The sequence below is a fragment of the Podarcis raffonei genome, chromosome 15 (assembly GCF_027172205.1).
Source record: "Podarcis raffonei isolate rPodRaf1 chromosome 15, rPodRaf1.pri, whole genome shotgun sequence".
Lineage (NCBI taxonomy): Eukaryota > Metazoa > Chordata > Lepidosauria > Squamata > Lacertidae > Podarcis > Podarcis raffonei.
In genome coordinates this window covers 13,449,787-13,472,668 of record NC_070616.1, presented here as the reverse complement: position 1 = coordinate 13,472,668, position 22,882 = coordinate 13,449,787, and the positions used below count along the sequence as shown (strand labels likewise).

Below are 22,882 nucleotides of genomic sequence, written 5' to 3'. Positions count from 1 at the left end.
TATAGGCAACAACATCCAAGGGGATTTCGACAGAAGTGAAAAGATGTTTAAAATGACATTGAATATATACAATCTAAGGCAGGGGGTGGTGTTGGTTTGCAGTACAGTACGATCACATCTTACAGACGTCTAACTTGCGTGATTTCAACCATACGAAGTTGGAGGTCTTTAGTTGAAAGTTAAATGCATGCAAGACAGAGATCTTACAAGCTCTTTGCAAGGCCCTCTGAGTACACCAGCTGTGGAAGCCACTGGACACTCTTTCAGAAGCAGTTTTATATGCACTTTTGCATATATGTGGAATCCATGCATCCGAACACCCACATAAGATGTGATTGTACTGTACATAATCTGGGAAGTGGGAGTCACTGAGTTTTGAGATTTGTGGCTACTGTGGAGATTCCACAAAGAGCAGGAAGAACTTATGAGGACTTATTAGAAGAAGATCAGGCAGCCCCCTTTCCTTACCTCTGCAAAGTGAGGAAACTGGTAGTGTGTAACGCAAAAGACATCGAAAGAAATAATGAAAGCTCCCCCTATCCTCAGAAGGGCCACCTGGAGAGTGACTCTGCCTAATTCCAGTGACCTTCCACCACTGGGACTGTGTTATTTGCAAACTGGCTATATTCCAGAAAGTGTCTTTATGTCATGTGGAATAAAATGTTGTGTAGAAGCTCAGACATAATGCGTAATTTAACAGTTAGGAAAACAGCAGGAAAATGGAATAAACTGACATGTGAGTGTATCCCGCAACTCACTGCCCAACACTGGACTTTGTACAATGGATTTCAGAAATCTGTTCCTGGTATTGGTGCAACCCTAAAAGTTCCCAGACGCTCTGCAGCTTCCATAAGACTTACAAGCCGCACAATGCTTCCAGACCACATTCATCCCATGCGTTTAGACTTAGAACCATAGATTTGGAAGGGACCCCAAGGGTCATCTAGTCTAACCCCCTGCAATGCAGGGGTCTCAACACATAGCTCCCTCATCCAATTTGAAACCATACTGGACCCTGCTTAGCTTTGCAAATGTGCTAGCAGTTTTATGTGCCCTAAAGCATTATGATTCCAATTTGAACAATTGTGGCTTTCCCCCAAGGAATTCACAGAGCTACAGGTTCACAACCAGTCCCACTTTGCATGGGACTCTGGGAATTGTAGCTCTGGAACTGTAGTCATTCATTTAAGATCTCCCACAAAATGTACCATATGGAGTCCTCTGTCCATGTCAGAAAACGTGCAAAAAAAGGTCACCACTGATTCCAAATCAAATCTTTAGGGTCAACAACCAGCGTTAAAGAGGCAAAATAAGAGGCATTATCCAGATGTGTCTATTAGGATGAAATAGGATAAAATGAAATCCTTTACCTGAATGGTCCCCTGTCCCTGTCTCTTGAGGTAATTGACCTGGTAAACCAAATTAATTGGGTCAGGCCCCAGGCTGTGATTATGTCCTCCAACCCAGAGTTACTCAAGAGAGACATTGACTGGGGGGCTCCAATTCTGGCAAATCTGTTCACCAACATCAACAATTAATTGCACCATTGATTCAAAATTCAGTTAAAACTACCTAATTTAACTAATTCAGCACATCTGATGAACTTGACTCAGTGATACCAGCTTTTCAAAGCCTGGTAGTCATTTAGGTATACCTCCAGTGCCCCCCCACCAGTAATCCTACTGCCCCCTGGGGGCATTACCAGTCACTTTGGGGACCCCTGACCTGCAAGGTCTCAAATGGAAGCATGGAAATGATTTGAAATCAAGCCTGTTTGTAAAAGAACCTGGGGAGTGTCAGGTGATGGACTCTGGGTGGGTGTGCAGGTAATCCCATCATAGTTCAGAGGTGGGTGATGTGCCCATCACCTCCTTGATCAGTTTGGGCATCACTGCTTGACCAAGACAGACCAGTTAGGCCTGGAACGTGAGCCAAATCCATCAGTCAACTCTTCCCTTGTAAAGGAACACTGGGGTTAATGGTAACACCAGGATTCAAGTGCATTGCCTTTTGTGTAGAAGACCCCGGTTCTGGTTGTCCTTCCATTCTCCCTGGTGTGAATCAGACCCCTTTTTTCTCACCATCTCCCCCCACCCGAAAATCCAATAATTACCTCCACTTAAAGGGACTATGATGATGGGTGCTGCTCCCTAAGGCCACGGTGGTAACTCTGCTAGGTGCTTTGGTGAAGGTGGGGAATGTTAACATTTTAGACCGAAATACTGATTTCCTTTTGTTTTCTTATTCATGCTGAAGCCTCCATAGGGTCTCTCGCTGGTAGGTATATGTGTATCTAGAAGGATTACTAACTCTCTTCAGATTTAGCTGGGCATGCTTTGAACGGGCAAGACTGGCCACTGTTTGCATCTGGGCAGAGACCCAGAGGCTCTGCCCCTGACCACCAGCAGCCTCAAATCCCTTGCGGTTGACCCAACGCCCTTGCAATTGGCCTCGTGGCCACCCACAAGGCAAAAGACAAACCTTCAATGTGTTGCTCTGTGTGATTCATGCTGTTCAAAGGCAAATCTCAAGATCTGAAATGGTTTTGTTCCAGTGTATACAGAATTCAAGTGGTCTGGACTTTCCTGGGTTGATGGCAGAAAATACCAAAACAATATTCTTGACCGTTTGTTGTGTGGGTGAAAATGAAGGCATTTCTCTGGCATTTTCAGGAGGGGCCCCCTTGCTAACAAGCTGGCCAACAGTTTCCCATTTTCCCCCTTGCTTTTTATTTTTAAGCACTAAAACACACATGGCAGCGCAAAGCTCTCCCCATAGCTCCTCGACTGCCACACTTCATGGCTGCCCTCATGGGATACCCAAGGCATTCTGGGAAGTGCTGCTGGCAGGAAGTAGCCTGAGGCTCTCCCCACTGCTTCCCGCTAGCTGTACTTTCTAAGGAAACCACCAACTCCCTCCTGAAAATTTCAGAGATGTTGCTTACCCACTGTACACCTCAAGAAAGCTGCAGAAAATCAGCAACCGTTTCTTGCAAGGGGATAATATTTTCTGGACGCATGGGCAGGGAAAGTCCATTTCAGTTTTAACAGGGGGTGTTTCCATATCCTGCCCAAGGTGCCTGAGGGAACCCCGATCCACCCTTCTTCCAATGCTCTGGCCCCATATATTCCAGTTATCCCTGTTTACCAGGGTCAGTTCTGGTTTTCTGTCTCCCATCTAAGGTAAATGAGTGCCATGGTTTGGCATTTTCTTGCAGTCTATGTAGGGGGAGATGCCTTCAAAAAATAGTTATGTACACACATGCATCAAAGTTGCCCTGGGTCAGAGCTCAAGGTCTCTTTTCCAGGTCTCTAGAAGTTAATTCTGCCAATGAAGGAGGGGAGGCATCTTAATTCTAGGGTATACGTAGGTAATTGTACACCTGGAAGTGGAACACTGAGTATACAGCAGCTGGAGAGGTCCACTTCGAACCTTTCTGCCTTTACCCAGCTATGACTTCCTGTCTTAAATGTTGACAAATGAATAGCAACTGTGTGTATAACCAGACCCACCGTGAGGTTAAATATGGTGACATCTTTTCAAAAAGAAAGGAAAGGGATCAGAGCTGACAATACTTTTTCCCCCTGAGAGATTTTTATTTTTCACACCTGCTTAGACAAAGAAGGTCACTTGCAAAATTTTCTCCAAATATTCCCCACCATTTTTGTGTGCATGTAAGTGGTAGTCACCATTTCTCTCTCTCTGTCTCAAACACACACACACACACACACACACCAGAACTATGTCAGGTCTCTGGGGCATTGTGGAGGATGCAAGATGATTGCTAGGCTATCCATGCAGTTGCTGCTGTCATCGCTTGCAGCGACAAAAGCTTTGATGGGAGGGGAGTTGTGTTCCTGCTAATGGTGACCCTCAATACCCAAGAAATAGTTGGATAATTTCTCTTCCCCCTGGAGAAATTCATCACCATCCCCTCAGTTTCTCTGCCCAGAAGCAGAATCAACAGTGTGATGTAGCAGCAAAAAATATTTAATGCTATTCCTGGCCGGCTCCCTCAGCCAATAAAGCGAGATGAGCGCCGTAACCCCAGAGTCAGCCACGACTGGACCTAATGGTCAGGGGTCCCTTTACCTTTACCTTTTTAGGCCAGGTCAACAGAAGCATAGTGTCCAGATCAAGGGAAGTAATAGCACCACACTATTCTGCCTTTGTCAGACCCTACCTGGAGAACTGTGTCCAGTTCTGAACACCACAATTTAAGAAGAATATTGATTAGAGTTGGCATATTTCAAAAAGTGAAAATCCAGACAGAAAAGTTGTTGAGCGTTTTTTGGCCAAAGTTGTTGAGCCAAAGTTTCCAACGGCCTATTTCCAGCTATGTTTGGGAATTTCCAGACCTATGGCAACCCTAATATTGATAAGCTGGAAGGTGGGCAGAAGAGGGTGACCAAGATGATCAAGGGTCTGGAAACCAAGCATTTTGAGGAACGGTTGAGGGAGTTGGGTATGTTTGGCTTGGAGAAGAGAAGACTAAGAGGTGATATGATAGCTGTCTTCAAATACCTGAAGGGCTGTCACATGGAAGGCAGAGCTGCTCCAGAGGGTAGGGCTTGAACCAATGGCTTCAGATGTCAGGAAAGGAGATTCTGACTAAACAGCAGGGAGAACTTTCTAATGGTAAGAGCTGTTTGACAGTGGAATGAGCTCCCTTGGAAGGTAGTGGACTCTCCTTCATTGGAGGTTTTTAAGCACAGTTTGGATGTCCATCTGTCATGAAAGATCTAGTTGAGATTCCTGCATTGCAGGGGGTTGGACTAGGTGACCCTCAGAGTCCCTTCCAACTCGAAAATTCGGTGAATACAGGATGTCAAGAGGCAGGCACACAGGTCTAAAATTGTGTACCAGGCAGGGGGAAGTCTTTAGTATGGGAGAGAATCTCAGGAAGTGATGCTCTTTGTGAGAACTAGGGGTGGGATTTTACAAAATCCAAGGCTGACCCTGCTGTTTTCACCTGCGAGAAGTTGGAGAGTGTTTGGTGGTATTTATTTTGATCAAATAGGAAAGGGGAGAAAGAGAGGGCTGCCCCCCATCCCACACCAGCACCCCTGAAAGGAAATGAAACTGCACACACAAAATTTGACAGCGAGGATGTTTTGAACCCTGAATACAAGTTTCCCTTTGGGGCATCTGGTTGGCGACTGTGAGAACAGGGTGCTGGGCTGGACGGGCCACGGGCCTGATCCAGGAGGCTTTTTCTCACATTCTTATTGCCAGTTCTCTTCTGAGTCACTCTTTCTTACTGAAAGCAAGAGCGGAATGAACTGAGAGTAGCGAACCAGAAAAAAAGGGGGTTGGTTTAAATGTCAGCAAAGGGGAGAGGCCTAAGACCTAACCCTCTCCTGTGCTAGCCCTGAAAGCTTGGAACAAGCTCACACCTGGGTAGGAAGGAACCCTTCCTCTTTTTCATTGTATTTTAATACAGTGGTACCTCGGATTACATACGCTTCAGGTTACATACGCTTCAGGTTACAGACTCCGCTAACCCAGAAATAGTACCTCGGGTTAAGAACTTTGCTTCAGGATGAGAACAGAAATCGTGCAGCGGTGGCACAGCGGCAGAAGGACGCCCCATTTGCTAAAGTGGTGCTTCAGGTTAGGAATAGTTTCAGGTTAAGAACGGACCTCCGGAACGAATTAAGTACTTAACCCGAGGTACCACTGTACTGACCTTGAATGCCATAGAACAGGGTGGGGTTTTGTTTTGGTTTTTTGGTGGGGTGGAATTAGAGTAGTTGGGAAAGTTTTGCAAAAGTAGATAAATATTCACTGGTCAGGGAGACCTAAGGAAGCAAATCCCCCCCCCTCAAAAAAACCCAATCCAACGAAGACTGACCATGCCCAGTAGCTACAGAATGAATGACCAAATGCCAGAGATGCCAAAAATTGATGGGCAGGGGAGCAGAATGGAACAGAGTGTTCTGAAAGTAGGCAGGGCTGGATGGATGGGTTGAACACTAAACAGGAGCACACCCCGCACTGCAACATTTTGTTGCAGACCCCACTTCCTCTCAGCTCACTTCCTTTTCCTAAAATAGGTGGGTTTTGTGAGAACTAGCAGACCCAGAGTTTAAAGGGTTTCTTCTTCTTCAGGCAAATAGATCAGGCCAGAGTATAAAGGCCATGACCATCATATGGCACATGCACCCATGTACCCACCCAGCTAAGAGAAGTAAATGTTTTTACAGACTGTGATGCCTGTCTTACTCAAACACCTTTTACCCTTTTTGGAGGGGGTGGGGGGAGACATTTTTTCCCACTACATTTGATCCCCATAGCTTTTTTGACGTGGGACGTTTAAGATGCCAGCCTAGCTGCTGATTTTGGGTGTCTTTGGTTCCTTCCTTTTCTCTGTGTCTAAGGCAGCCTTCTACAATCAGGTGCCCTCCAGATGTTCTGGGCTACTATCAGTCTCAGCTGGCAATGGTCAAGGATGATGCGAGTAGAATATCTGGAAGGTAGCAGGTGGAGGGAAGCTATGCAATGGATCAGTGGCCCTCCAGATGTTGTGGGACTCTTCCACCCATCAGCCACATCGGGAGGGTACCAGAAGATGGAGAAGGCTCAGCTAAAGTCCCCAGCTCTCACTCAGCCCAGAGGTTGCACAGTAGATACACCCTCTGTTGCCTTTTCAAAGCCGCCTGTTGCCCAAATGTTCACCTGCCTTGCTTATGGGCATCTCTTCAAGGGAGATTTGAACTGGAGCAGTCATTTGGCCTTCTCAAGGAATCCTGGGAGTTGTAGTACAGTGGAGGAGTTGGGTTCCCGTGGGGAACTAGCTCCCACAGCACCCTTTAAGGCTTCTGATTTTCACTCTCAGCTGTATCTCCACCTGCCCCACACATGACATGGCATAGGTGTGGGGCAGGTGGGCATGGTTTGAGGAAACAGCCTGCAGTCCAAATTTGAACATCTGGTGGGCTATGTTTGGCCCACAGGCTGGATTCTGGGCACGTGGAGAGAAGTTGCAAGGGTTATAAAGCTGATCTATGTCTGTCACATGGTCAGCCCTAAATCCACCAATCCATCAGTGTTCTGCCTCCGCCGAGAGAATTGTTTCAGCCTCCTTCTGTATAAGAACAATTCCATGTTGAATGATTCTCTTATGGGGCTGTCCTACACAACTGTGTGCCCCTTGCAGGAAAGGCATAGCTCAGTAGTCCAGGGCCTGCAGAAGCATCTGCAGTGAGCAACAGGATTAAGTCACAGGTGAGGACAAAGATGTCTCTTCTCCAGAAAGCTTGGAGAACAGCCAACTTGACTATATTGAAGTACAAGGACCCATCACAGCCTGGCTGGGCATAGGGCAGCTTCCTGCATATCACCAAATATGGGAACAATTCCCATCATGGACTTTTGGGAAAAGTCCACAGGAAGGACACGGCTCGTTTCCCCCTACAATCTTCCCACTGTCTTAAATTTAATTTCCGTAAAACTGGGCCTTTGTGTGGGTCTGAGAGAGATGGAGCAGATAGATCCTGGACAGAACTAAATGAGGAGAGGTGGGGAGGGAATCTTTTGGACTCCCATGCCCAACAGTAGCCATGGACAATGGGTGTTGTAGTCTAACACCATTGGGAGGGCCTCAACACTGACCTAGAAGAATCTGATCAGTTAGAAGCAGATTCAGGACAGAATACTCAGGATGAGCATGGAACCAGATTAGAATCTCTGGGGTAAGGGGCAGAAACAGGCCACAATCAGAGGGTTAAGGGTTGTGGTTGGTGCCTGGGCAAAGATGGCTGCTTTTGAGATCCCAGTACTGGTGGGAAAACACTAGTCCCAAAGAGGGGCAAGCTAAACTCCAATGAGTTGGCAAACCTACTTTGGGCTCCCGCAGCCTTGAGAGGATGTCCGTCTTAAAAGAAAACCCACCCTGTCATTTCCACTAATTTTAGGGAAATCCAAATGGCATTCCGTTTGTTCTAAAAACAAAAGAGGGGACTGCACACAGGGTCCGCCTCATGGCTGTGTGTTGCAAGAGCTTAGGAGACCAGGGTGGTTTGGTTTTTTATTCCTCTCCTTTCTATCTCTCTCTCTCTCGTTCTTTCTTTCTTTCTCTCTTCCTCTCTCTCTCTCTCGATCTCTCTTGCATTTTTTGTCAATCTAATGATTCACTTATATTGCCCAACTTTTCCCTTCTCTTCATACCTTACCTACTAAAGGAGGAAATACCACTTTCTTGGTAAGTGGACGTTAACCAGGACGGACTTAAAAAAAAAAAAGTGGAAATTTAACAAAAATAAATAACATAAAATAAAATAAAAAAGGGAAGAGAATAGAACGCTGGTGGAGACTCTGCACAAATTTTCAAAACCCAGGAAGAGTTCAGAAACTTTTTTTTAATATCCTTTTTTTTTTCCAGTACTGATGACATTTGTGGAGTTTTCTTTTGGTTTAAGATTTTATTTTCTCCATCCCCAACCCAGCCCCTGTTCCAATCCCCATCACCTACACATAGCTCTCTCTTCTCTTCTACATGCCTTGATCAAGCTCCCCACAAAGAAATCCATTTCTATCCAAACCCCACCCCACCCGATCCCTGGCTTCTTATCCTTTCCCCCCCACCATCCCATAATGTACCCCCTCTTCCACCGATATGAGCACCCTCCCTTTTCTTTCTCTCTTTCTCTCTCTTTGGTTTTTTCCAACAAAATATAATTTTGGGGTCTTCTTTCTTTTCTTTTAAAAGAACACACACATACACATACACATGCACATATTATATACTTTTCATTTTTCCAAGGTGACCCTCTCCCTCCCGCCCCGTTTGAAACTCTCCGCCTCCCCTTCCCTGTTTCATTTTTTCATTTTGGTTTATTTCCTGTTTTTGCATGCCAGAGATTTTGCATGAGCTGCATCGTTTAAGGTCGAGAGGTTGAACAGGGGAGAGAGGTGCAGAGTAGTATCTGTGTAGCCTGCCTTTATTCAAATCATTGTGCATCGCTGTTGTGAAATTGCAGCTTTTTCCTGCTGGTGAGGGGTCTCTCTTTGTTGTTTTAAAAAACCCTCTCCTTTCCTTCTTTCTCTCTTTTCGCCCCACCCTCCCTCTCTCTGTATCTCTCCCCGTCCCTCCGCGTCTTTCATTCTGCTAGAGGCTGGATTCCACGTCTCCTTCCACGAGGGCCCACGTCAAGTCCGAAGCCCCGTCGCCCCACTCCAAGGAAGGCCGGTGCAGCAAATATGGCGTCAAGGCCTCACGCCGGTCCGCCTCACCTCCAGGGAGATGCTCGGGTGGAGATAAGCGCTTCCACAGGCGCCATGCGAGGTCCATGTCAACCCACAAGCACAAAGGGCGTGGCAGGGCCAAGCTCTCAGCCGCCAAGGAGTCCCCGCGATCTGTCAGCCACACAGGCTACAGCAGTGACTCAGAAGGGTCCACCTGCTCGCACCCTTACCACACCGTGGCCGGGACAGAAAAGAACCATGGGGTGCACCTAAAAACGTAAGAACCAGAATGGGGTGCATGCTTGGGAGTGGCCCATATACCATACCCTCCAACAGGGCCCAGGTTTGGTCCAATGTGCAGAAAAACAACCCGTTGCTGTGCTGTTTAGTCGTTTAGTCATGTCCGACTCTTCGTGACCCCATGGACCAGAGCACACCAGGCACTCCTGTCTTCCACTGCCTCCCGCAGTTTGGTCAAACTCATGCTGGTAGCTTCGAGAACACTGTCCAACCATTTTGTCCTCTGTTGTTCCCTTCTCCTTGTGCCCTCCATCTTTCCCAACATCAGGGTCTTTTCCAGGGAGTCTTCTCTTCTCATGAGGTGGCCAAAGTATTGGAGCCTCAGCTTCAGGATCTGTCCTTCCAGTGAGCACTCAGGGCTAATTTCCTTCAGAATGGAGAGGTTTGATCTTCTTGCAGTCCATGGGACTCTCAAGAGTTCCTCCAGCACCATATTTCAAAAGCATCAATTCTTCAGCAATCAGCCTTCTTTATGGTCCAGCTCTCACTTCCATACATCAGTACTGGGAAAACCATAGCTTTAACTATACGGACCTTTGTTGGCAGGGTGAAATCAAATCCCCCTGAATTAACCATTGTCTGAACCTGACGCCCACACCAAATGCCCCCCTCTGTTGCTTCCCCCTCTGCGCTCTGATTGGCCCTGCTAATCTCCGCCCACTGCATGTTTCAGGGCAAAGGAGAGGCACCACCGCGGTAGGCTGGGCAGTTGCTCTCCAGCCCCAGCCAAACACTCCAGGCACAAGTCGGAGCGAAGGAAGAGCCTGTCTCGGAGCAGCTCCTGGAGCTCCAGCCGGTCCCCGTCGAAATCTCGGTCCCGATCCCGGGAGAAGAGATCTGCACGCAGCAGGACCCGGTCTGGATCCCAGAAAAAAATAACAAGCAGCAGGTAAGGGGCTTGTAATCCCCAGTTCTTACACTGGGGGCAGCAGCAGCATAGAAGACGGTGACTTAGACCCCAGATCGTGGTTGTGGGACACTGGAAAGCAGGCTGGGTAAGGGACAAGGTGGGAGGTGCTGGAAGCAGGAGATTTGGGCAATCAAGGGAGGGGGTCAAAAGAAAGAGGCCCCTCCAGGACAGGGCTGGAGGCTGAGAGTTGCAGTGTGAGCGCAGACTCGGATAGAGAGGAGTCAGAGATTCCCCTGCTACACAGCACCAGGGAAGTCCCGGTACAGCTGGCTCTCCTCCCGCTCTGACACCCCGATCGAGGAGAGTCCTGCACGTTGCTGAGCACTGGGCCACACAGGCCCAGAGGAGGAGCCCACCCCATTTCTGCAGCCTTTGTCTGCTTGGGAGGGATGAGTGACAGGCTAGAGGGGAAGGGCGGTGCCCGTAGTCAGTTTCAGCACAAGCTGAATGAGTCAAGCCACAGTAATTCTGCTGTGATGTTACTTTCTGTGAATAAAAGCTAATTGCATCTCGTGCCTCACATTCTTCCTGCCCTGTGGATGACCTGTGCTTGCCTGACAGCTCCTTGACACACTGACCTGGGTCTAAGTCTTCTTTCTCTGTGTCATCCCTGGGGGGTTCTTGGGCTGGTGCCTCCCACCGCTCTTTGTCACCCAGCCATTCCCTGACACAGAGTGACCCTAGGAGCTCGTCCCCAGTGACTGACTCGCCTCCTTTCACCCTGATTGGCTCCAATCAGCACAAAGTGTCTTGATCCCACCCCCTTACCCCACAACCATGGAGACCTATACTATGAAGGTTGAGCTAGATGGACTAATGGTTTGATTCTATACAAGGCAGATTCCTATGTCCCTCAGTGTTTGCAAGATAGGGGTTTGCTGCCTTTCAATCCCAGGGGCCGGTGTCAAAAGCCGCCATTGTCTTCTGATGCCTGAAGGGGGCGCTGCAGCTGGTTCACACAGCCAACTGTAGTTCCCAAGACCCAGATTCCCAGTTGCGCTTTGGAGACTCTCACAATGTGTGTGGAAATGAGACCACAGGGCTGCTGTGGTTGTTGTTGTTGTTTTCATCCAGAGAGAAGGACAATGAGCCGCGCACGCGCCACAGCGACACAGAACCCACACGTGCCCGGCGTCGCTCCCGGAGCTACTCCCCCATCCGAAAGAGAAGGCGTGACTCCCCAAGCTTCATGGAGCCCAGAAGAATCACCAGGTAAAAACTTGGCCACAGGAGTTCACGCATTGGTGCGTTCGATATTGGATTGGCGCAATGCGCTCTTTGTGGAGCTGCCCAGGCACTCGATCCAAAAGCTGCAGCTAGTACAGAATACTACAGCGTGATTGCTGGTATAATCAAAACCCATTGGGTGCAAGGGTGGGTGGGCTTGCCAAAATCATTTCCCCCGGAACCTCAGCCCCTTTCTGCACCCTTTTACATTTAAATGCTTGTAAAGCTGAATGCCGCCTGCCCACCTAGCAGTTCGAAAGCACCCCCGGGTGCAAGTAGATAAATAGGTACCGCTTTATAGCGGGAAGGTAAACGGCGTTCCGTGTGCTGCGCTGGCTCGCCAGATGCAGCTTGTCACGCTGGCCACGTGACCCGGAAGTGTCTGCGGACAGCGCTGGCTCCCGGCCTATAGAGCGAGATGAGCGCACAACCCTAGAGTCTGGCAAGACTGGCTCGTACGGGCAGGGGTACCTTTACCTTTTAAAGCTGAATGCACACAAGTTAAATGCGGATAAGTTGCAGACTTACTGTTTAAGGCTTAGGCATTGTTCTGTTTCTACATGTAATGCCTACACCTGTGGTTTAGAACAGGATTTTTAAAAAAATATTATTATCATTATTTTGAAGGATGTAAACTAAACCTCTGAGTTCTGTTGACTTCAGTTTTAACTGAATTTAACTGTTGTTTTATTTTACAGAAGTTCCACTGCTGCCTTGTTAATTTTAGTTGTTTTTAGTTTATTTAGTGTGGTTCTCTCTCTCTCCCTCCCTCCCTCTCTTTCTGTCTCTCTCTCTCACACACAAAATACTCTGCCCAGCCATGTCCTAGAACAGGCATCCCCAACCTGCGGCCCTCCAGATGTTTTGGCCTACAACTCCCATGATCCCTAGCTAACAGGACCAGTGGTCAGGGATGATGGGAATTGTAGTTCAAAACATCTGGAGGGCCGAAGGTTGGGGATGCCTGTCCTAGAACATCTTCATTATATGCAGAAGCCGCCACCTTGTTTTTCAAGTGTTTTTCGCTTCCGAAATGATTGGCCCTCAGCTGCCTCAGTCCACTGCCAGAGGGGCTGATGGTCATGTCTCCTCACCCCAATGAGGAACACCAGCCAAATCTCTAAGGTGGCAAAGGAAGCCATATATGTAAGCTGCTCCTCTATTTCCTGTGTGTTTGGGCTTCTCTGTCCATTTCCTCCGCCTGCCTATTCCTCCTCCTCCGTTAATGATGCAAATTTCTCCCTTTTCCCACCCCGTCTCAAGGTTCCTCCTGGAGACACATCAAGCAGAAGCCTCTAGCTGCAGGGCCGGGTTACCATGGTAACCTTGCCTCCCATCAGGACCCCGCTGTGCATCTCCTTGAATCCGCCACTCTGTGAGGCCTTGTGGAACTAAACTGCGTCTCTCTTGTCGTGTCTCTCTCTCTCCCTCTCTGTCAGTCTCGCTAACAAGGAAGATAATAAATTGGAGGCTGGGTGGGTGTGTTTGGTGGGTCAATGGTGAGGCCGGTGACTCTTGAAAGGGGGACAGGTACCTCAGAGATGGCTGAGCAAGCCAATTCCTCCCCATTACCTCCAAAATACCGTATTTTTTGCTCCATAACACTCACTTTTTTCCTCCTAGAAAGTAAGGGGAAATGTCTGTGCGTGTTATGGAGGGAATGCCTATGGGTGGCGGGGGGGGGATCTGCTGCAGTCGTGAGCAGAGGATCCATGGTTCCCCTTCCTTCCCTCCTCCGTGGCTCGCTTTGAAACAGCAAAGCGGGAGAAGAGCCGCTGAGTGGGGAGGAGAGAGGGACAGAGAGCCTGCTTGCTTTAAAGGAGCAAAGCAGGAGAGGAGAGGAGCCGCTTACAAAGCATGGATCCACATGGATCCTCAGGATTTTTGCATTGGGCTACCCCAAACTCACTGTCAGATCACATGTCTGTGGCCACAGCATGAGCCACAAAAATCATACATCCACTGTTTCGTTTAGAATATTTTTTTCCCTGTTTTCCTCCTCTAAAAACTATGTGCGTGTTATGGTCTGGTGCGTGTAATAGAGCGAAAAATACGGTATTTATCATGCACCTCCCTGAATACTTCTCTTCTCTTCCCTTCTCCACAACAGCTTCAGGCCAGCTTCACACCATCCATTTAAAACACCGCAATACTGCTTTAGATAGCCATGGCTTCTCCCAAAGCATTCTGGGAGCTGTAGTTTTCTAAAGTAGCAGAGAATTGATAAGAAGACTCCAGTTCCCCTCACAGAACTGCAATTCCTAGATGGGTTTCGTAAGTCATTCCCTGTTTGCAGGGAACTCTAAGGATTATCGCTCTGGGAGGGGAATAGGAGGGTCTCCTTGACATACTGCAGCTCCCCAAATCCTGATCATCGGCCCCTCAGAAAGGGCTCTCAGAGCAGTTCACAAACGCTTGAATCGAGGCCGTCGCTGCCCACAGGCTTACAGCCTAAAAGGCACGGAACAAGAGGAAGAAGGGACAGAGAGGGAAGAGGAAGCATAAACGGGCCCACCATCACAGCTAGGTTGCTTAAACAGCAAGAAACATAATGTCTGAAATGGTTGGCTGGGGGTGCATTGGTATGGAGGTGGTTGGTTTTGGTACTTTGGCAAGAAATTACAATAGCTCTTGATGGGGTGTGTGGGCTGCCTCCGAGGCAAAGTGTGCCCTCCAACTAACACCTAATCTCTGTTTTCCTGCAGCTTTAATTCTCCAGTGTCTGGAGCAAAAACACACAAGCGCTGTTAACCCTTTCATGCTCGGTTGTTTTAGCTGGCTAATCCAGGACTAACGACTGGAGAGGCAACAGCTTTGGCACTGAGGGCTCCAGGTTTGGAGGGAGGTGCTTGGGGTGGGGCAGAACAACAAGTTTATTATTTTTACTCCAACCATCTGGCTGGGTTGTCCAAGCTTGTACCCATGAACTTGGGTCATGTTTGCAAGATTCCAAATTGACGGCATTCCCTTTATGCGGAGCGAAAACCAATATTGAACTGAAAATTTAGAATTTGTGAATGTTCTGCTTTGAACTGAAAATGTCAAACTTATGCAAGAAGGCAAGGCTGCTGGGAAGAATTTTGTTTGGGAGTGACTGTGTTCCTCAGAGCTCATTTAAATAATAATAAAAGAGCAAGCCCAAAAGCTGAGATTTCAGCTGCAACAGATTAGTTATGGGTTTTTTTTTTAGTACATTTGGACCCAGGTCTTCAGTCAAAAAGGTTCCTTGAGCATACAACCAATGAAAACAAGACAGTCACTTCCTGTAGGCTTATAATCTGAAAGACACAGCACAAAAGGAAAGCAGGACAGAGACAGAAGAGGGGGAAAGCAAGATTCTTAAGTTAACCAGTATAATGTACTGCTTATTTGTGGGAAATGCTTTGTACAAAGAAATTGACAGTGGCTCTGACCCTCCAGATGTTGTTGGGCTCCAACTTCCATCATCCCTGACCACCAGCTCTGCTGGCTGGGACTGATGGGAGTTGTGATCTAGCAAGCGACTGGAAGGCCACAGGCTTCCCAACCTCTCCTCTGAAAGTGTACTTATTATGAGATCCCTGATTGGTTGAGGCATGTCCAGATGTTGTTGGACTACAAAGCCTATTATCCTTGACCATTGGCTTTGCTGGCTAAGGCTGATCTGAGCTGGAGTCTAGCCACATCTGGAGCGCCACGTTTCCCCGCTCCTGATATTGAGCATACATCCCTCCTGTCCTTTAAGTGTAGAATTTAGGTTGGGTTGGACCAGATGAGGACCCCTTCCAACTCTATTTCTAGGATCACAGATCCGTAGCATTAGAAGGGATCCGACGGTTATCTAGTCCAACCCCCAGCAATGCAGGAATCTTTCACCCAACGCGGGGCTCGAACCCACGACCCCGAGATTAAGAGTCTCACACTCTACCAACTGAGCTATCCCAGCAGTGTTCAACGTTCTAAGATTCCGTCTTCATACTTCCTTGCAAACTTGGTTTTCACTCAGCTCTGTATTTAAAAGAAAAAAGAAAACAGGTGTTTCTTGGCCCTCAGTGCCGAAGCCAATGCCCTCTTCCTAATCAAATCCAGTTCAGTCCGCTCTGCTTCTGCCTAAAGGCACTAAAAATGTCTTCCTTCTCTTCCAGTGCCCGCAAGCGCCCGATCCCCTACTACCGGCCCAGCCCGTCCTCTTCCAGCTCCCTGACGAGCTACTCCTACAGCCGCAGCCGCAGCCGCAGCTACGACAGCTACAGCAGCAGCCGCAGCCGGACTCGCACCCAGAGCCGCAGCCCAAGCTACAACAGCCGGAGCAGTTCTGAGAGCGCTGGGTTTTGAGGGCCAGCTGCCCGGTTGCCGGAGTGAGCTGGCCCTGCCCAGCTGCCCTCCCCACCCGCCCACCCCTCCAAGGCATGCCCAGTTTTAATTCCTCAACCAGCGCCAGCCTCCGCTCCTTCTTCCTTCCTCGTGACTCTGGAGTTGCTGGGTGCGTCCAGCCAGCGAGGAGCTGGGAGCTGGCCCAGCCATTAACCGGGGAGTCAGGAAATCTTGTCGGTGGGGGAGAGAACTGCCGAGTCACCTGTTAGAACGCAGCATCGTGGCGGAGGAGGCCAGACACTCGCTGGAAGTTCGGGGTTGCAAAAGGATTGAGGTTTTGTGGGCAAGGACCCCAATCGTCTGGCTGCTCACACGGACAAGAGGCCTGATGGTGGACTCCGTTTTGCTTTGTTGTTGTTTTTTTAAAAAAGCTAGTTTCTACTGACAAAAGGGTAGGGAGGGTCTCCCGGGGAATAACGCCTCCAGGGTTCAGGATCACGCACAGAGCATATGAACAAACACCAAAACCCACCACTGAACTTTGGGCTCTAGAACATAGGAGTCCTCGCTATTTGATCGCACCCAGCCTCGAACAAACAGCTCACAGAAGATTCTTCCTCGAGGGGAGTTTGAGGGTTGTTGTTGTTGTCCACCCCCTAATTTATTTGTAGTGTTTATTTATTTCGACTCCAGCAGCCTGGAGAGGTTAATGTTTAATTTATTTTAGGAGGCAGAAAGGAGATGGGTGGGTGGCAGGGGAGCACAACTCTGTTAATTTCCAGACGGAGAAATTCCGAAAGAAAGCTTACTTGGGAGTTTGGAGGGTTGTGTAAAACCCAGGAAATGGATGGAGATGGATGGATGGATGGATGGATGGAAGGAAGGAAGGCAGATAGAAGCTGATCACTTCCAAAAAGTTGCAAAGATGACTACTGGATTGACTACTTCAGAGCAGAACTAATGCAGAACTAATCTGCGTCCCAGGAAAGGACCTCAACTCAACGCTAGAACCCAGCGCACAGGATTGGTGTTCAGAAGTTTGTGGGTACAAACAGCATTTGCCACCAATGAAGACACACACAGAGAGCACTTCCTGGAGGATGCAACGACCTAGGAAAGGCCCCAGAATCAACCCCTGCCTGACAACATGTCCATCTGGTTCCACGGCAGGTAATAGCAAAGCCCCATCTCTGCGTGAGACCCTGGAGAGCAGTTGTTGTTCAACTTTGATGCTTCTAGGCTTGATGGACAAGCAGTTGATAAGACAAGAGGGACACCTGATGGGGCTCAAATGCCGTGGGCTGGTTTGCCAAGTTGGGCGGACCATCAGCCTGACTTGGTCTAAGGCAGCACTTTCATATAAACGTACATCTATGCGCCCCAGGCTGTATGGAAGCTTGCAGAGAGAGTGAGGTGCTTCCAGCCCCCGGCTTTGCAGGATGACCCCTGACGTATCTTAGCACAAAGGGGTATTTTGCTTTCTGCAAGAGAGCAAAGGTCAGCCAGGCGAGGGTCACGTCACTTAGCGCCCTTTCTGTATAACCAGATAGCACAACCGGATCAGTTTCCCTTGCATATATGAGGTGGGGGGAAAAATAAATAGAGCAAGTTCAGGGACACCACCTGATCAGACCTTTGCCTCAAACCAAGGGAGAGAGGAAGAGAGAGAGGAAGTTGTGAATCAGATCTCCCTTGGCAAGCCCATGAAACCTCCAAAAATCAGTCTGAGTGTCCAAATCTCCTTCTATCAGATGTCAAATGTAAAGATGTAAAACTCACAAAGGACTAGCATCCTGACATGGCCTGTGCTAGAAGGGCAGAAAATGCACTGGGTAAGGAGGAGCATCGCCCATTGGACATCATTCTCCAATTAGCGTAGCATGAACAAAATAGAGAAGCCACAACACCTTTGGAAGAAAACCTCCTGGTTCTGCAGAGGTGCCACCCACATATTATTTAAGCCCCACCATTCAAATTCAGATGCTGTAGACACCCTCCCGATTCTTTGGATTGAGACTCCATACATGAATTCTGTGGTTTGTTGGCCATATGTGAAAAACTGGATTCAGAAGAAGCAGTGCGTTGGATCTCTGTGTGGCCATGTTGCAGGTGAGGCAGAGAGGGAGGGAAAGAGAAAGAGAGAGAGGAATGAAGGACAATTCTTTTTAGGGACATCTGACATTAGATCCACCCAGTTCTTCCAGTGACACGTTTAAACTATGGAGATCCACAGTCCGTGACTTACTTGGCAAATTTGGATTTGGGAGGCTTTTGAAGCAAAATGACACCTGCCTGTTGCTGAGTTGTGATTGTGGATCCAGATATTACGATCTTTATTTAACACTTATAAAGCACCTAATGTTTTCTAAGCACCGTCATATATTAAAAGCTGAGAGAGTCCCTGCCTGTGGTCTTGCAGCAGAATGGACACAACACAAAAGGAAAAAGGGGATGGGGAGGGAAGAGGAAAGCAAGCTGCTCCTTACTAGCTGAGAGATGGGGCCAAGATGCCCTCCCCTGACCGTGAGGTTCTTCCTGGGAGGTGCATGCCCCTCCCTCCCCATCCTAGCGGCAGAGACCATAGTATGCCTCCCTTCAGCTCCACAGTCCCAGGCAGCTGGCAATTGGACGTGACAATCAAGAACCCTTGGAGGTCTTTGGAGCAAGAGCTTCCAGAGTGAACTCTAGTCTAAATCTAGGCAATAGGTCCTACTAGGATCAAGGAAGGAGGGAAGACTAGGCTTCTAATTTAGTCCGCCCAAAGGTTATACTGTTGGACCCTGGTATTGCAGAAGAAACCCCTAACCTATATCCAGGTGTTGGTTGTTGGTTTTTTTACATCCCTACCAGTTGCTGAAAGCTCACACTGGCAGCAGGCAGAGCCAAAGTATCTTCCTCCTATTAGTTCACACCTGAAACACAGTCGCCGCCAGGGTGCTGCCTGGGCTCTCCGAAGACGACTGAGCAACAGCAAATACTGGTTCTGTGGGGCTCTCCAAAGATGATGGACAGCTGGGGAAGCTCAGTCAGTAGAGCAAGAGACTTATTCTCAGGGTTGTGGGTTCAAGCCCCACACTGGGCAAAAGATTCCTGCATTGCAGGCGGTTGGACCAGATGACCCCTGTGGTCCCTTCCAGTTCTACAGATCTATGACTCCGTGCCAGCAAACGGCGGTTTAGTGGTGCATCAGTCTCCAAAGGAAGGTCTCCAAAGGACTGCAGTGTTGAGATGCTTTTGGGATTCCCTTCCAATTCCAAGCAGCAGCAAGTGTAGAAAGATGGCATTATCAGGGAAAAACATGTCCAGTCTTCCTAGCATCCTTGCATAGTCTCTGCAGCCGTTAGCAAACCAGAACAAACCATTCTCTAGAGGAAAAAAAATTTAATCTCTCTTTCTCTCTTTCTCTGAATTGTGAAGTTGAGCTGTAGATTCAGTGAGCTGGTTCAATGATAATAAAATATACAATATATATATTGTAATGGAATCTTCCTGAAGTAGAGCCTATTTTTGAGGGCGGTGCGGGGGGCTAGCTGAGTGGGAGAGCATCTGACTTTGCATGCAAAAGGTCATGGGTTCATTCCCCAATGGCAACTCCAGGGAGGGCAGGCTGGGAATATCCCTTGCCTGAAAACCGAAAGAGTCATTGTCAGTCAGTGCAGCTGGAGGGTGGGCAAGATTTATTTATTTTTTAAGTGCATCAAGGTTATCTGTCAAGGGCCACGTCTCAGTGGGAGAGAGGCCAGAGCTGAAAAGATGTGGCTCTGGAGTTGAAGCTGCATCAATGTGTTTGCAATTGTACATCTTTCCAGATGTTGCCCTTTTCTCAGATTTGCCCATCCCTAGAGAGCTGAGCCAGATTAGGATTCGGTTTGGGTTATTATATTCCCATGTTGCGCTACAAAAGCCTCAAAGCAATTTAAAAACCAACGTAAGGACATGATAATAAAAATCACAAAAGCATGCTGGAATACAAGATTGGAAAAGGGTTCATCCTCTTACATAGGCGAAACCTACTTCCCTGGTCTGGGCAGGCAAAGGAGCCCACAAACCTCTACTCTCTGCCATGGACTTACTCTCTTTATTAGCACTTCAGGGTGACCCAGTTCATTTCGGATTATGCAGACACCTCTTATGTGCAAATATATTTGGGGTCTCACTTTGTCGTAGAACAATGAGGTGGAGCTGTTATCTATGTAACCTCCCTAACACAATGTAAGCTAATATTTGTAATGAATACAAGAAGAGCCTGGATCCGCATCCTAGTCCAGCATCCTGTTCTCACCCAGTTGGCCAACTGGAAACGCCCCCCCCCCGCAGGATCTGAATGCAGTAGCACCTCTTCTCACCTGTGATTCCCAGCAACGGGTTTTCAGAGGTACGCTGTCTCCCGACAGTAGAGGGACAACACAGCCATTGAGAGCCTTATGCCTCAGGAAATCTGTCCAATCCTCTTTTCTTCTCTCTCTCTCTCTCTCTCTCTCTCTGTGTGTGTGTTTGTTTGTTGATTGATTGATTGATTGATTGTATTTATATCCCATATTTTTCTCTGAGGAGATGAAGGCAGAGTATGTGGGTCTCTCCAGGGCTTTTGTTTTGTTTTCAACTGGAACCCACCAGAACTCAGTTCCAGCACCTCTCAGGTGGGCACCCTTGCCTTTATAAGAGAACAAGGGAGGCATTTGGGATGAGTTCTGGTGCCTCTGTTTCTATAAAAATAGCACTAGGTCTCTCCCCTCCTCATGGAATCCCCACAACTCTGCAAAGTAGGTTATGCTGAGAGGCAGCCCAAAGTCGTCCAGGTCTCTCCCATCCCAGCTTGTAGTCTGACACTCTCACCACTTCCTCACACTGGCTCTCGGTTTTTATCCTATGTGGCAGCTGGGCGAGGGGTGTGAGGTGAAAGGCCCACCCATTTGTTCTACAGACCAGAGCGACTTCATTGGATGTGTAAATTGTGGTACCTAACCAGCCAAAGCCATTCCCTTACCTTAACAAAGGAACGGGTTCCTTACCACAGGATCACAGGCTTGGAACAGGCACAGGGCATCATCCAGACTGCACAAAAAAACAACAACCCATAACATTGTATTTTTACGTTCCTGGGGGGAAGGTAGGGAGCTCCATTTGCCGTTTCCCCTTTCCCCATTGTAGCACAAGCATCTGGCCAGCAGGAGGAGCTGGAGGGTAGCTTTTCCCTGGCCTGTCGGACGCCCGGCCAGGAGGAATGGGAATCTGGAGGGAGTCTTCCGGATGCTTCGCCCTCCCTCTTCCCCTGCGCAATCAGCCCTTCTCATCATGCTCCATTATCCTTGCAGCTGGGGGATCCGGGCACGCAGCAGAGCAGATGGGGCCCGTCAATCTCCAGTAATTGAGACAAGAGAGATATTTATTGCCCGGCTGTCTGCTCAGCCCGGCCTTTGGCTCTGCGCTGAGCCTGGGATCCTGCAGCCAGCACGGGTGGAAGGAACGCACAGCCATGGCCACTTCGCCTTGCTTTTGACCTTGCCGTCCTTTCTGTTGCAGGAGCGCCTATGTCCTCCTCCTCCCCTTAATATTTCGCCACTATTGTTATGTATTATACGGTCACAGACCTGCTAAAACAGGGCATGCAGGGAGTAAGACGTGAGCATTAAAACACACACTCAAAATACAGTGTGTTGCAAAGAATCAAACAAGCAAACATTTAAAATGCAATATAATACAAGAGATAAAAAAATATGTAGACTGCAACTAGAATGAATGCAACTAGCATACAACTTGGGAGGCCTTTGAGCAGAGAAAATGGAATTATTATTATTATTATTATTATTATTATTATTATTATTAATTATCCCGCTCATTTGACATAGTATAAAAACACAACTAAACACCAAGCATTACTTGTGTTTGTTTGTTTGTTTGATTGATTGATTGATTCCCCATTTTTTATCCCAGAAGCTCAAGGTGGCAGACATAGTTTTCCAGCTCCTCATTTAATCCCCACAACAGCCCTCTAAGGAAGGTTAGGCTGAGAAGGATGAGTGGGGATCTGAACCCTTGACCTCTCAGGCCTTGCTGTTGACTTTCTAACCACCACAACCACACTTAATTTATTTACTCATTTCGAAACCTTTCTTCTCCGTCCCATTTTATCCTCACGAGAACCCTGTGAGGTAGGTTGGGCTGAGAGTGAATTAGCAGCGCGTAGTCACCCAGCCAGCTTCAAGACAAACTGGGGGCGGCGGGGAGGGGAGGATTTGAACGCTGGTCTCTCCCAGATCCTAGGCCAGCACTCACAACTCTACACCGGCTCTCTCCAAAGCTCTATACACCAATGAAATACAAAATGAGAAATACATTGTTAAAAATCTAATGAAACAATACAAGCCTATAGAATTCCCTGCCTCCGTGGTCACTCAAGTGAAGTCACACACTTTGCCTTGCTCTGCCATGAATGTGGCCGAAGTGGACTTCCCTCCGGCCAGCCTGGGTGAGAGAGGGGAAAATGAGCTCTGCTTAGGAAATGTTTCTCTGCTCTCTCTCCGTGTCTTTTTTTGGGTGTCAGGTGTCAAGGCCAAAAAATGTTCTGGAGACTCTCAGAACCTCCAGGGGTTATTCTGGCCTGTGGCCAAGGATGACTACAACTTCAGGGTGGGCTGCGGGGGGTGGGCCTCTTCATAATCTTCAAGCAGTTGCTTTCCCTCGCTGACTCATCGTCGCCGAGACAGCGAGAAAGAGAAAGATCTTTCTCTCGGTCACCTTCTCCTCACCAGCTGCCTTGATTCTGCCTCGCAGCCATCCCACGACAGTGGTACCTTGGTTCCTGAACTGCTTAGTTGTCAAACAAATCGGCTCCCGAACGCTGCAAACCCGGAAGTCAATGTTCTGGTTTGCGAACGTTTTTCAAACATCCAATGTGGCTTCCGCTTGAGTGCAGGAAGCTCCTGCAGCTAATCGGAAGCTATGCCTTGGTTTTCGAACCAAGGT

At 48.3% G+C, this 22,882-nt stretch overlaps 1 protein-coding gene across 2 annotated transcripts in view; it reads left to right on the top strand.

Annotated features, from left to right (window-relative positions):
• SRRM3 (serine/arginine repetitive matrix 3) overlaps nt 1–16,872 on the top strand; it is a 106,155-nt gene extending 89,283 nt beyond the window's left edge. For both annotated transcript variants that reach the window (XM_053367813.1, XM_053367814.1), the window contains exons 13-16: nt 9,114–9,463; nt 10,160–10,375; nt 11,471–11,608; nt 15,748–16,872. In XM_053367813.1, coding sequence (XP_053223788.1) covers nt 9,114–9,463; nt 10,160–10,375; nt 11,471–11,608; nt 15,748–15,937 — 894 coding nt within the window. In that variant the 3' untranslated portion in view covers nt 15,938–16,872. The remainder of the gene's footprint in view (nt 1–9,113; nt 9,464–10,159; nt 10,376–11,470; nt 11,609–15,747) is intronic.
• The last annotated feature ends 6,010 nt before the right edge of the window (nt 16,873–22,882 follow it).